This window comes from Miscanthus floridulus, chromosome 17, assembly GCF_019320115.1.
Source record: "Miscanthus floridulus cultivar M001 chromosome 17, ASM1932011v1, whole genome shotgun sequence".
NCBI classification, from domain to species: Eukaryota; Viridiplantae; Streptophyta; class Magnoliopsida; order Poales; family Poaceae; genus Miscanthus; species Miscanthus floridulus.
Genome location: NC_089596.1, coordinates 96,395,544 through 96,407,526, shown reverse-complemented (window position 1 = coordinate 96,407,526; position 11,983 = coordinate 96,395,544). Strand labels below are relative to the sequence as shown.

Below are 11,983 nucleotides of genomic sequence, written 5' to 3'. Positions count from 1 at the left end.
AGCCACGAAAAAATCGTCAAGCTTCTGTCAAAAAAACAAATCGCCAAGCGATTTCACGCGCCCCGATTGTTTGAGGGAACAAGTGGGACCAGATGAGAAAAGAATTGATAGGATGGAAGCGGCATTAATGAGATTCATTTGGGCAAAGTTTATGCTGGGGCAGCAGCGTCAATGGTATGCTAGAACATCGATGAGGTGAAGCACACGTATCAGCACAGGCGAAAGAACAAGAGCTACGATGACGTGAAATGACCGAGCTTGAACGACCGGTTTATCAGCTGAATCTATAGTATTTTTCTCTCATAACAAAAACAGGCCACAGTTCACGAGTCAGAACCTTGAGGCTCGGCTACATCGAGCTAGTTAGTAGGCAGGAGGAAACCAGCATTCAGTTACAAAATGCTCGAGCTGCTGCTCCCTGTACCTTTGGCCTAATCCCACTCCCCATATCGAATCCAAAAATCTGTGAAGAAACCCCTCTATAGCTGTTACAACCTACCCCTGTCCATGAACTTCTTGACCTCATCATACAAAACGAGTATGGTGGCTGCACCAGTGCTCCTAAACATGTTAGACAGTGCACCGCGGTAGAATGACCGGATCCCCTCCAGCCTGTATATCTTCCTCCAGCAGTCGAGTGTGCTGCTGTACATCTGCACCTCCATCCCTGACTGCATCATCATCCTTCGCCGCACCGTGTCCAGTGGGTACGAGATGAGCCCTGCCATGGATGTCACGGCCTGCGCTGCAACCCAGCGCTGCCACAGGGGGGACTCCAGAGGCACCAGGACATCTTTGGCAGTGTCGAAGCCGCCAAAGTACAGACCCCGGTGAACGACCATCCCCTGGAGTGACGCTGGTAATCCCCTGTAGATGCCTCTGATGCCGTTTGTCTTGTAGATGGTTTGGATGAAGTGGCGAATGCCTCTGAACTGGCGGGTGTCTGTACGTCCGATATCAGCTGCAAGACGGGTGTGAGCAATGTCGAGTGGATAGATGAGGACCAGGGTAGTACATCCAGCAGCAGCACCAGCAAGGAAGTTGCTAAGAGCAATAGAAGTGAACTTATTGTCTGCTGAGGTTCCAGCATCTTTCAGTATGCTTCTGTACAGATCCTGCAAGAATAATGGTAACAGGTTAGAGACAACAATCCGAGTTGACGAGTTGTGACTTGTGATAGGATGCTCTTACAAAATCAGACATACTCATCAAACTTTCTAATTGACTCATGTACTTATTGATAAATTAAGAAAATTGAACATATGTACTCATGTACAAGGAACATGTAACATGCTAGTTGCAAGAGGCTGATGCCAGCATTATCTTAAAAACATGATAGGGTTTATGAAAGACAATGCCCATCTACAGTGTAAGTTCAAGCTGGTCTCCAAGACTTCGACCAAATATGGTGTATCATTTGGCGTCCTAATCATAAACATCCATTAACTTCTAACTGAAGGGTTTTCAAACTATGTGACGGTAAAGAATATCAGCTACATTTATGTATCACTACTGGTTACATAAATAGTCTTGGTAAAACATAGATAGTATGTCTACTATGAATGTCACAGTCAGTAATAATAATAATCATAAAACTACTAAAGAGTCCACTTCACAACATGACATACCTTCCAAAACCTGTTAGGCCATTGCAATAAAATATCAAAGTACGGCATTATGAATCTATGCCATTCATTACTTCCAGAACCCATGGAAAAAATGGCAAGTCCAATAGATGTTGTGGAAACTATTATTTATACAAGCACTATCTTTCTGCATTGCCTTTTGTCATCTTGTGCCAAAGCTGTTCGACAGTTCTAAACTTTAACAGCCAAGCTTTCATAATAAACAATTACATAAATTTTAGTTTATAGGGATCCATATGTCACTAGATTACGGTGAATAAGTACCCAATGAACCAACAAGTAAACCCCCAGATTCTTTTACATGCTAAACAATTTTGATGGAATCATGAAACCAAATACTCATTGTAGGTCAGCCCAACAAGAAATGACAACAGAACAGTATTAACATAACAAGCATAACACCATCCCAGCCAGGGGCCAATCGTCAAAATTCTGATCATGAATAATCCTTAACTCCCGGATCCTCGACAGAAGAAAAAAAGATGACTGCAAAGTCAAAAATAGATATAAAGCGCAAGCATATATGCCCAAAAGACACCGATAACTATTCCAATGGTACTTGGTAGTATGTAGTGCTCTTTATGATGAGACACATGATCCCTTTATTCTCTCATTCCATTTTTCCATTTGTGGTGGCAAATATTTACCTGTTGAAAGTGAAATCCCACCAAATCTCATCTGTTGGCAACAGAGATCAACATACACAACCAAATGCAGGGACCTAATATTCTTTCATTCACACCACACACTGCAACCTGCAAGCATAAACACGGACAGTACTCGATGCCCCCCGCACAGTCCTAAACCAAGCAAACCAACTACCACCCCATACCTTCCTCACAGGCTGACATCATAAACCGCACCAAGCGCATGGACGAAACAATGAGTTGAACCACGAACCTAATAATATTTGCATCTGATGCAATGCCCTCTATACCATCTCAAGGAAATGACAGGTGTACTAATGGAGTAATAACTTGTAATGCACGAACGAGAAAGGGAATAGATAAAAGCACGGCAAGGGGGGTGTTTGCGGGTCGGGGAAGGGAAGGAACCTTGAGTGAGAAGTTGAGGGCGACGGAGGGGTAGTACCGGATGACGGCGGTGCCATTGCCGCGCCAGAGCGAGAGCACACCTTCGTCCCGGACGGTGCGCGCGACGCAGTCGGCGAAGCCCCGGAACCTGCGCGCCCTGCCCAGCAGCGCGGCGTTGCCGTCCTGCGTCTGCAGCAGCAGCTTGACGCGCTCGATCGGCGCCACCACGGTGTGCACGGCGCCCCCCATCAGCGCCCCGGCCACCAGACCCCTCTCGAACTCCCACACCCGCCCCGCCGCCGCCTCCCCGCGCCCATCCCGCCGCGGCCGCCGCCCGATGGACTCCTCCACTCCCGCCCGCGCCGCCGCCGCCGCCGCCGCCTCCTCGCTCATTCGCCTGCCCTCCCCCTCCCTCTGGTGTTTGGACTCACCAGCCTCTGGCCCTCCTCGCCACCCCCTGCGCTGCGCTGTGCGCTGCGGGCTGTGGCCTGTTCGGGCGCGGCGCCTACCGCCTAGAGGAGGAGCCCCCCTGAACAACAACTACTACTACCAGTCTACCACTACCAGACGGCGCCTCTTTGTTTCGGCTCGGGTCGTTCCACCACTTGGACTCGGGTCGGTTGGGCACTTGGGCTTGGGCGCGAGCGCATCGGGATGGCTTTCGCCTTGCGTGTCCCCCGTGCGTGCATCGATCCTATCCTCTCCTCATTCCATGGGAGTGGGAGAGGGGAATAGGGAAGGGCCTGCCATGCGGGGCCCACCTGCCATTGTCACTGTGCACAAAGCTACCGGTGGTCTCTCCTCTTGGGCGCAATGCAATGATGAGGGGATTACTCCTAGTAGATGCCTGGCAGTCTGGCACTGACTTTTTGAAAATCTAGAGCCAGCGAGTCACGCTGATTTGGACGGCAGATGTTCTAGCAACTCGGGTTCTGGTAGTGGATAAACACATCCAGATAGTACAGACCATATCCACAATCTTGGATTGGAACAGGGGATTTTTTTTCTCTCTCCAGGTCTGTTAGCAAATGGTCAAGTGGATGTGCTCTACAATTTCGGACGCAAGCGCGACGTGCCCTGATGGAGATGGGACGTGAGGAAGTCCAGCACCAGCGAGGCCAGCTCCTCCCCGTGCCCGGTGTAACGGTGGTTGGCCTCTGCGATGATGCGCAGCTCGTGGTTGGGGATGTTCGCCGCGAACTGGCGGGCGTCCTCCGCCGGGACGATCTCGTCTTTGGCGCCGTGGATCGTGAGAACCCTACAAATCAGTACATCACAGGAGTGTGCCCCCCCCCCCCCCCCCCCCCCCCCCCCATCCCCATCAACGGAAGGTGTCTGTATATATAGCCGTGTCAGTCCATGCGTGTGTAAGAGGTGTCTCACACTCTCACCTGCAGTCTTTGCTTATGGCACGGCTGGACGCTGGAGAAAAGGGTATCGGTGCTAAGCCGGTCTTCCAGACTCGCTCTCGCCACCCGGTACTCCAGCTCCCCTGCACAACCACCAAAACAATAGCGATGAATGATCCTCTTTATAATCGTTTCACTACATTGCCATGTGTCCTGGCTTGGAAAGAGTGAGCAGAAACACCGACCCTATAGTTTAACTTTGGATACTTCCAAGATTGACACTAGATCAGATGCATTTGTCTCACCCTGTGCTAATTAATTAGAAAGCTAAGCGATGGTCCATTGAATCAGACTCATAAGATTAACAGACAAAGAATGCCATATCAATCAAGTAAAGAAAGGCTAGACCTTTTCTATTCTTCACATCGATGTATCCATCTTTGTTTATTCTCCTCATGTAATTCTTCCCAAGGCGCCCCTCAATGCCTCGCTCTAATGCAAAGAGGCCAGAAATGTTCACAATGATAGGGACATCATGGTACTTGGAAGCATATAGAAGCACAGCATTTCCTCCTGAAGAAAAGGAATACAAGTAGTAAGACCATATACTATATATGGTGTGTTACCTGAATGAAAAGCATGGGTGGCACGCAAAGATGAAAACACATCATCGGAAAAGGAATGATCATGCAAACTTGGCCAAGTATATTGAACTATAGGAGTAAATGACAAGTAAAATAATTCTCCTGCAATGTCGAGCACTTTCTGTACAAGTTCTTGTCGAATAACTCCATTTATGGGACTTGGTGGATAATTTTGCTCTTCGGCAAAATGTGCCCGATAATTTGGCACCTAACTAAACCAGGGTCATACACTAGTAAGTCAGCTTATAATGCTTACCCTTTTGGTTCCATCAAGTTTGCGCCATATAAACGGATTTGGAAACCTTGGGCTCCACTCTGCTGCAAATTCTTTATTTGGCTGGCAATCAAGAATAGATGTTGGACATCCGATCGACTGGCTAAATGAGGGCTGCCGTATCCCACTACGTGTACCCTGTGTGATCAAGAAGAGGAGACAATCCGGCATATCCTGGTCTCTTGTGTCTTCACCAGACAAGTTTGGCAGCTCATCCTCCAAAAATGGGGTCTGGTAACTCTTGCCCCTCAGCCTGATGCAAGGCGCTTCTCTAATTGGTGGAATAGTGCTGTCAGAAGTGTGCCCAAGGATTTTAGGCCTCAACTCCCTCATCATTCTGGTGGTTTGGGAGATATGGAAACACTGCAATGCTAAGGGTGTGTTACAGTCGGTGGTGAATGAGAGTAGCTTGTGGTGCTTCAGCCCTCCACGAGCTACTCATCAGGTGGCTTATCCTTGACAATTAGGTCAGGGTGTGTGTGGTGGAGCCGTGGAGGTCAGGTTTTCTAGTTTAAGTGACACGCCTGCAACTATACATCTATGGAACTGGCCCTCTAGCCTTTCCTCGTATTTTTTCCTTGTTATACTGAAATGATATGCAGTTCTCCTGCCTCGTTGGACAAAAAAATAGAGGCTGCCGTGTGCTGTCTACTACCATGATCACCTGACATATGATTTACACACACAAAAAAGAAAAGAAAAGAAAAAAGCAAGGAATGGAGATCAGAAGCTATATGCATGTCAGGTACGAAACACTAAACTACTTAAGTGATTACTTTCAGTTATAGTGAATGTTCCTCAACTTGCCTTTCCACTAAGCAACAAACTCAGAAAGCAGTAGTTCAAGTTTGTATCCCAACCGACTTTTGATGCCAATTTTGCATGTTAATGCAATTTTCTATGCATGAACATATACTGTGCATGATAGGCATCAACACAAAATGAGAACTTAATACATATAAACAGTAGCTTTCCTACCTTTGCTATGCCCAATAAGAGCAATTATGTCATATTTCTGTTCTGAGAAATGTAATACTACAGAGCGCAAATTAGCTGCCTCTTTTCTGTAGCTTCCATACTGGAATTCACCATCACTTTCCCTTTAAAGGAGAAAGAGGACACATAAGTATAAACAGAAAGACAAATTCAACGTGGTTCTCAGAACAGAAATTATTCAAAGAATTATACATTGAATTGGAGAATGATAGCTGCAGGCTGTAGCTACTTGCTGGCATGTTATAAACGGCATGGCAACATTTTAATTCAACGGTAACATTAGAAATCTCCCACGACATTGATACCATGCTCTCATATATGCCATGAATCCATGATCACCACAAGATGTTACAATGGCTTACCAAATGGAGACATACAAGAATCTTCAGATCTTTGATGTTTAAATAGCTGGATTTATACTCCTGCTTATCACTTCACTCAACATCCTCATAAAGTACATGCACAGGGAATTAGTACCAAAGAGAATCAGATACTCAATTAAACTATTTTGTTCCTAGGGTATATTATATGGCAGCAACACAAGTAGGGGGGAAAAGACTGTAAACATAGGGCTAAACTCAATATCTAATCTAGTCTAATATACTTAAATGCAAAAGTTTCCCATGGATGGTACGGACTTGCCTTTGTGGCTCGGAATCCATGGCAAAGGATCACAAGTTTCTTTGAACTTGTTTGATGTAATAAACCAACAAGCTTCTCCCCATGCTCGTTTGGAATTAGAACTCTTTGTTCACAAATAACTGTAAGCCACATGTTCAAATCGTCATACAAGTACAAATCAGAGTAGGAAACAACATTCTGAAACAAACGTGTAATCAGGTATAAATCAAGGTTTTGAATATGGACAGACTTTTGACAGCTCAATACTCATAACCTTTCACATAATGAACCGAGTCAGTACAAAGCACATATATAGGGCTTAAAATAAGCTTGTTTAACCCAGTGTGGACTCATAATCTGACCAATTGCAAAGTGGAACATTTGTGAAGTGGCCATCACATGCTTTGCGACGCTCGAAAACCCGATCAAATCTCGCGAATTATGTAACTAAAATTCTGAAGTCCACCATGTATGATGGGAGTTGAACATGCAGATTCTATACTCTGTAACATGCCATGAACCACATAACCACGGCCGAAAGAAACAGATCGGTTAGGAATTCAGTCACCAGAGGAACCCTCGCTCGAGCTCGCACGGGCCGCGAGGGACCTCCTACCTGGGGACTGCGGGCATTTCTCCAGCGGCATGTGGACGAGGACGGCAGGTGAGGGAGGAGCTCTCGAACCCCGACCAGCTTGCCCTGCCTCAAAGCGCTGGCGGCCACGAGATACGCGTCTCGCCGGAGGGCCGCTCGCGGTCGCGGAGGAGGGAGGAAAAGCGTTGCGAGCAGAGGCGGTCCCCGTCAGGTGGTTAAGGAGTGAACAGGGGAAGGAAGAAGGGAAGGAACCCAAGGAAGAACCGAAGAAGCCGCTCTGGACGGTCCAGATCTGCCGGCACACACGATCGAACGGTGGCCCCACCCACATTAGGCAGCGAGGGTTTTGCAGCCGCAGGGCACTCCCACGCAGGCGGGCAGAAGCAGATCACTCCGCCTCCTCTTCCTTCCTTCCTTCCTCCGCCGCCGGCGCCGACCAAGGCAGCGCAACGCTCGTTCCCTTCCTCCAAAGGGGAGATGGCGCTCTACCGTCGTGTCCTGCTCCTCCGCCGCCTCGCCCACCTCCACCCCTCGCCCGCCCCCGCCATCTGCTCCTCACTACCACCCACCCTTGCGGGCAGCGGCGGATCCACAGGGGGCTGGGGCCTCAGCCCCCTAATTTCTTGATTTCAAGCCTAATTACTGTAGTAAAAGCTTGATTTCACTATTAAATCTTCGTGTAAATCAACGTCTCCATTGTTTTAGCCCCTTATCCCGCATCGTGCATCCGCCACTGCTTGCGGGGCTCCTCACCCCCATGGGGCGCCGCCACTTGGCCTTCTCGTCCGCCGAGGAGGCCGCCGCCGAGCGCCGCCGCCGCAAGCGCCGCCTCCGCATCGAGCCTCCAATGAACACCCTCCGCCGCGGCCCGCCTCCTCCGCGGGACCCCAACGCGCCCCGCCTCCCAGACACCACCTCCGCGCTCACCGGCCCGCGCCTCAGCCTCCACAACCGCGTCCAGTCCCTCATCCGCTCGGGTGATCTAGACGGCGCCTCAGTCGCCGCCCGCGCCGCCGTCTCCTCGCGCGTCCGGCCCACCGTCTTCACCTGCAACGCCGTGGCCGCGGCCATGGTCCGCGCCGCCCGCCACGATGACGCCGTCGCCCTCTTTGATTTCTTCTTCCGCCGCTCCAACATCGTCCCCAACATCGTCTCCTACAACACTCTCATCCTCGCACACTGCGAGGCCGACCGCGTCGACACCGCGGTGCAGGTCTACCACGACATGCTCGCGTCTGCGCCCTTCTCCCCCTCTGCCGTCACCTTCCGCCACCTCACCAAGGGTCTCGTCGCTGCTGGCCGCATCCGTGACGCCCTCGACCTCCTCCGCGAGATGCTCGACCGCGGCGCTGGCGCCGACTCCCTCGTCTACAACAACCTCATCTCTGGCTACATCGACCTCGACGACTGGGGCAGGGCCTTCGAGCTCTTTAACGAGCTCGCAGAGAGGTGCCTTGTCTACGACGGTGTTGTCCACACCACCTTCATGGAGGGCTACTGGAGGCAGGGCAAGGACAAGGAGGCCATGGACAACTACCAGTCCCTTCTTGATCGGGGCTTCAAGATGACGCCGGCCACCTGCAACGTCCTGCTTGAGACACTCTTCAAGCACGGCAAACACAAGGAGGCCAACGACCTATGGGAGACCATGATCGACAACCACACCCCGCCAAGCTTCATCGGCATCAACGCCGAGTCCTACAATGTCATGGTTAACCAGTGCTTCAGGGAGGGCAAGTTCCAGGACGCGATTGAGGTCTTCCACCGCCAGCCCAGGAAGAATGTCCAAATGGACGTCGGCTGCTTCAACAACATCATTGGCAAACTCTGTGAGAATGGCATGCTAGCTGAGGCAGAAAAGCTCTTTGAGGAGATGGAGAAGAAGTCAGTCCTTCCAGATGTGTACACCTACACTTACCTTGTTGACTCATGCTTCAAGGAAGGCCGTGTGGAAGATACAATGAAATATTTCTACAAAATGGCAGATGGGAAGCAGCATGGGCCAAAGTTCAATATCGGTTTCTTCAACCGCATGTTTGAAGGGCTTACAGAAGCTGGCCGGATTGATGATGCCTTGAAGGTGTACGGGAGGATGCCTGACAAGGAGATCAAACCAAACATGACCACTTTTGAAATCCTTGTCAAAGCCTCATGCAAAGAAGGGGACTTGGATCAAGCAAGGGGCCTAGTGATGGACATGGTAAGAGGTAGTATTGTGCCTCCTCCAGAGTTCCGTGAGTCTGTTGTTAATTTTTTCAAGAAAGCTGGTCGACAGGAAGAAATTGAGAAAGCTTTTGAAGAAAAACCTATGCCAACAACTCAGCCTAGGACAGAGTATCAGTTGAGGACTGCGTATCACTCTCGCAATGCAGTTGGTGCTGGTCAAGTAAAACAACCTGGCTTTAGCTCTGCTCCAGCAGTGGAACCTGAATTTGTTTACTCTCAGCCACAACAGTCAACACTTAGTAACACTCCAAATCAGCAGCCTGAGTTTGGCTCATCTCGTTCATGGAATTCAGGTTTTGGTGCTCCTCAAGTGCAGCCTGGATATGGTGCACCTCAGCCTGTACAGGCTGTAGCTGGTTCATCTCAGACACCCCGGCCACAGTTTGGTGCTTCTCAGGGTGAACCAGGATATAGCAACATAGGAAATCAGCATGGTCAGTTTGGTTCTCCCCAGAGAGAACCAAAATTTAGCAACCATCCACCACAAGTTGGGTATGGTGCCCAATTGCCTCAGTCAGGATATCGCTTTGAGCTCCAACAAGAACAGGCTGGATTTGGAAATCGAGTAGCACAACCTGCATATGTGGCTTCAAGCCAACCCTCATATGACACCCGCTGGAGCTCAAGTGGTTATGGATCAACCCAAGGGCAACTGGGATATGGTGGACGTGGTCCTCAAGCGCAGTCACATGAATCTCAGTTACCACATCACCAGGGAAGTTTTGGTATGCCATATATCCAAAATAACAATGGCTTTTATAGACAGAAACCTGGATACGTGCCATCTGATGGTCTGCAGGGATTTGATGCTCGCCATGGTGATTCTGAAACTGCTGCGTCTAAAGACTATCAAGAGACTACCACTTCTGAAGACCGGCAACAATTAGCATTTCTGAAAGCATGAGGGCTACAAACATATTTGGCTCCAAATCAAAAGCTTTTTGAGTCATAGAATGAATTAGTTCTTTAGATATTAAGATTGTAATGAATAGATGTGAACCAAAATTCGCTATTGTTTTCCTCAAAAAAAAGAAGAATTCGCTATTGTTCCTATGGGTCTCACTGCTGTTCCTTTTAATGTTCCGCTCTTTCTCAGACATGATATGGGTGCATCAGGAATTGTTTTATCAGTTATCATATATACATGTGGTTCAAAAATTGAAATATGTTTTTTTTTGTAGTTCAGCATGAGATAAAAATGGAAAACTCAATGGATTTTGAGTGGCAGATCCTAAATTCCTAACCTGGGCATAGTGTGTGCCAATGCAGATTAGTGGATGTAGGAATTACTTCATTTAGAATCTCTGGCAAATTCTCAAAAGAACTTTATATGTGCATAACTTGTTTCTTAAGTACTGTTTATTTCTATATTTTGATTTCTCGTTACAATTATCAAGCAGCACTGAGAAGATACATTAATGTACTGAGACTCCTCTTCATCCACTTCCTTCTGATATTGAAAAAGCAAGTTACAGGCTTGTGAAATTACAAAAGGTTGCTTCTCTGTTTGACATCATTGATAATATCAGTGATCCTATGAAACTTTCTGTTTCAGAGCATCCACTTTATATGGAACAGATAGGCCAGGTATCAACAAATATAATTATGTGTGTATTTCTGTTATTGTTACTGAACTTATCATTTAAGTTTTATATTTCAAGCATCTATCAACTCCGCCTATGGTGGGGCGCCTACGGTGTCTCAGCATAGCAGGTCCCAAGCCCTGGTAAAGGAGGAGGGTTGTGTTAGGCGTGGCGAGCCAATGTAAAAACTTAGCCACTTTAATGGAGATGAAACCCGAAAGAAAATCGTTGGGGCGTAACCCTCTTAGCGACGCGCCATATCGGAACCTGGGTATGGTGTTAAATGGGCAAGGGCCGGGTCGTCACCCCCGTGACGCGCCGTGTCGTGATCTGGGCATGGTGTCAAGTGACCAAAGATCGGGTCGTCGCTTCCTTAGTGGCGCGCTACATCGGCGCCCGGGTGTAGTGAAAAATGAGCAAGGGTCTTTGCATCTGAGTCGACGGGTGCGAAGGGTAAGGAAGCTAGTCGAACCAACTAGGATCCGTTTAGGTAGTTGGAATGTAGGGTCACTTACAGGTAAGTTAAGAGAGTTAGTTGATACCGCGACTAGGAGGCGTGTAAATATATTATGCGTTCAAGAGACTAAATGGAAGGGTCAGAAGGCGAAGGAGGTGGACAATACAGGTTTCAAGCTTTGGTACACAGGGACAGTCGCGAATAGAAATGGAGTAGGAGTTTTGATTGATAAGAGCCTCAAGAATGGTGTGGTGGGAGTGAGAAGGCAAGGAGATAGGATTATCTTAGTCAAGCTTGTCGTTGGTGATATGGTCTTGAACGTAATTAGTGCGTATGCCCCCCAAGTAGGCCTCGATGAGAGTGCTAAGAGACAGTTCTGGGAAGACTTAGATGGCCTGGTTAGAGCTATACCTAGTAGTGAGAAGCTTTTTATAGGAGGAGATCTTAATGGGCATGTAGGTACTACAAGCGCAGGTTTCGAGGCAGTTCATGGAGGTTTTGGGTATGGTAGTAGGAATCAGGAGGGGGAGGAAGTTCTAGACTTCGCGGTAGCTTTTG

At 48.5% G+C, this 11,983-nt stretch overlaps 2 protein-coding genes and 1 pseudogene across 2 annotated transcripts; 1 reads left to right on the top strand and 2 right to left on the bottom strand.

Moving 5' to 3' along the window:
* Positions 1-270: 270 nt before the first annotated feature.
* Positions 271-3,075, bottom strand: LOC136519116 (probable ADP,ATP carrier protein At5g56450). The gene is made up of 2 exons (XM_066512770.1): positions 2,702-3,075; positions 271-1,115 (listed from the first exon to the last, which is right to left on the bottom strand). The coding sequence occupies exons 1-2, from the start codon at positions 3,071-3,073 to the stop codon at positions 489-491; spliced, it is 999 nt and encodes a 332-aa protein (XP_066368867.1). The 5' UTR covers positions 3,074-3,075; the 3' UTR covers positions 271-488.
* Positions 3,076-3,727: 652 nt separating this feature from the next.
* Positions 3,728-6,247, bottom strand: LOC136519117 (uncharacterized; annotated as a pseudogene).
* Positions 6,248-6,307: 60 nt separating this feature from the next.
* On the top strand, positions 6,308-10,543 carry LOC136519118 (pentatricopeptide repeat-containing protein At1g10270-like). Its single transcript, XM_066512771.1, has 2 exons — positions 6,308-7,722; positions 7,886-10,543. Exons 1-2 carry the CDS (start codon positions 7,637-7,639, stop codon positions 10,287-10,289), a joined length of 2,490 nt encoding a protein of 829 aa, XP_066368868.1. The 5' UTR covers positions 6,308-7,636; the 3' UTR covers positions 10,290-10,543.
* The last annotated feature ends 1,440 nt before the right edge of the window (positions 10,544-11,983 follow it).

Excerpts from the sequence above, each read along its gene's own strand:
- LOC136519116 (XM_066512770.1), bottom strand. The coding sequence starts at position 3,073 with ATGAGCGAGGAGGCGGCGGCGGCGGCGGCGGCGCGGGCGGGAGTGGAG. Across the intron at positions 1,116-2,701 it reads CCCTCAACTTCTCACTCAAG|GATCTGTACAGAAGCATACT; the intron begins GTTCCTTCCCTT and ends TTATTCTTGCAG.
- LOC136519118 (XM_066512771.1), top strand. The coding sequence starts at position 7,637 with ATGGCGCTCTACCGTCGTGTCCTGCTCCTCCGCCGCCTCGCCCACCTC. Across the intron at positions 7,723-7,885 it reads GCCATCTGCTCCTCACTACC|TCCGCCACTGCTTGCGGGGC; the intron begins ACCCACCCTTGC and ends CCGCATCGTGCA.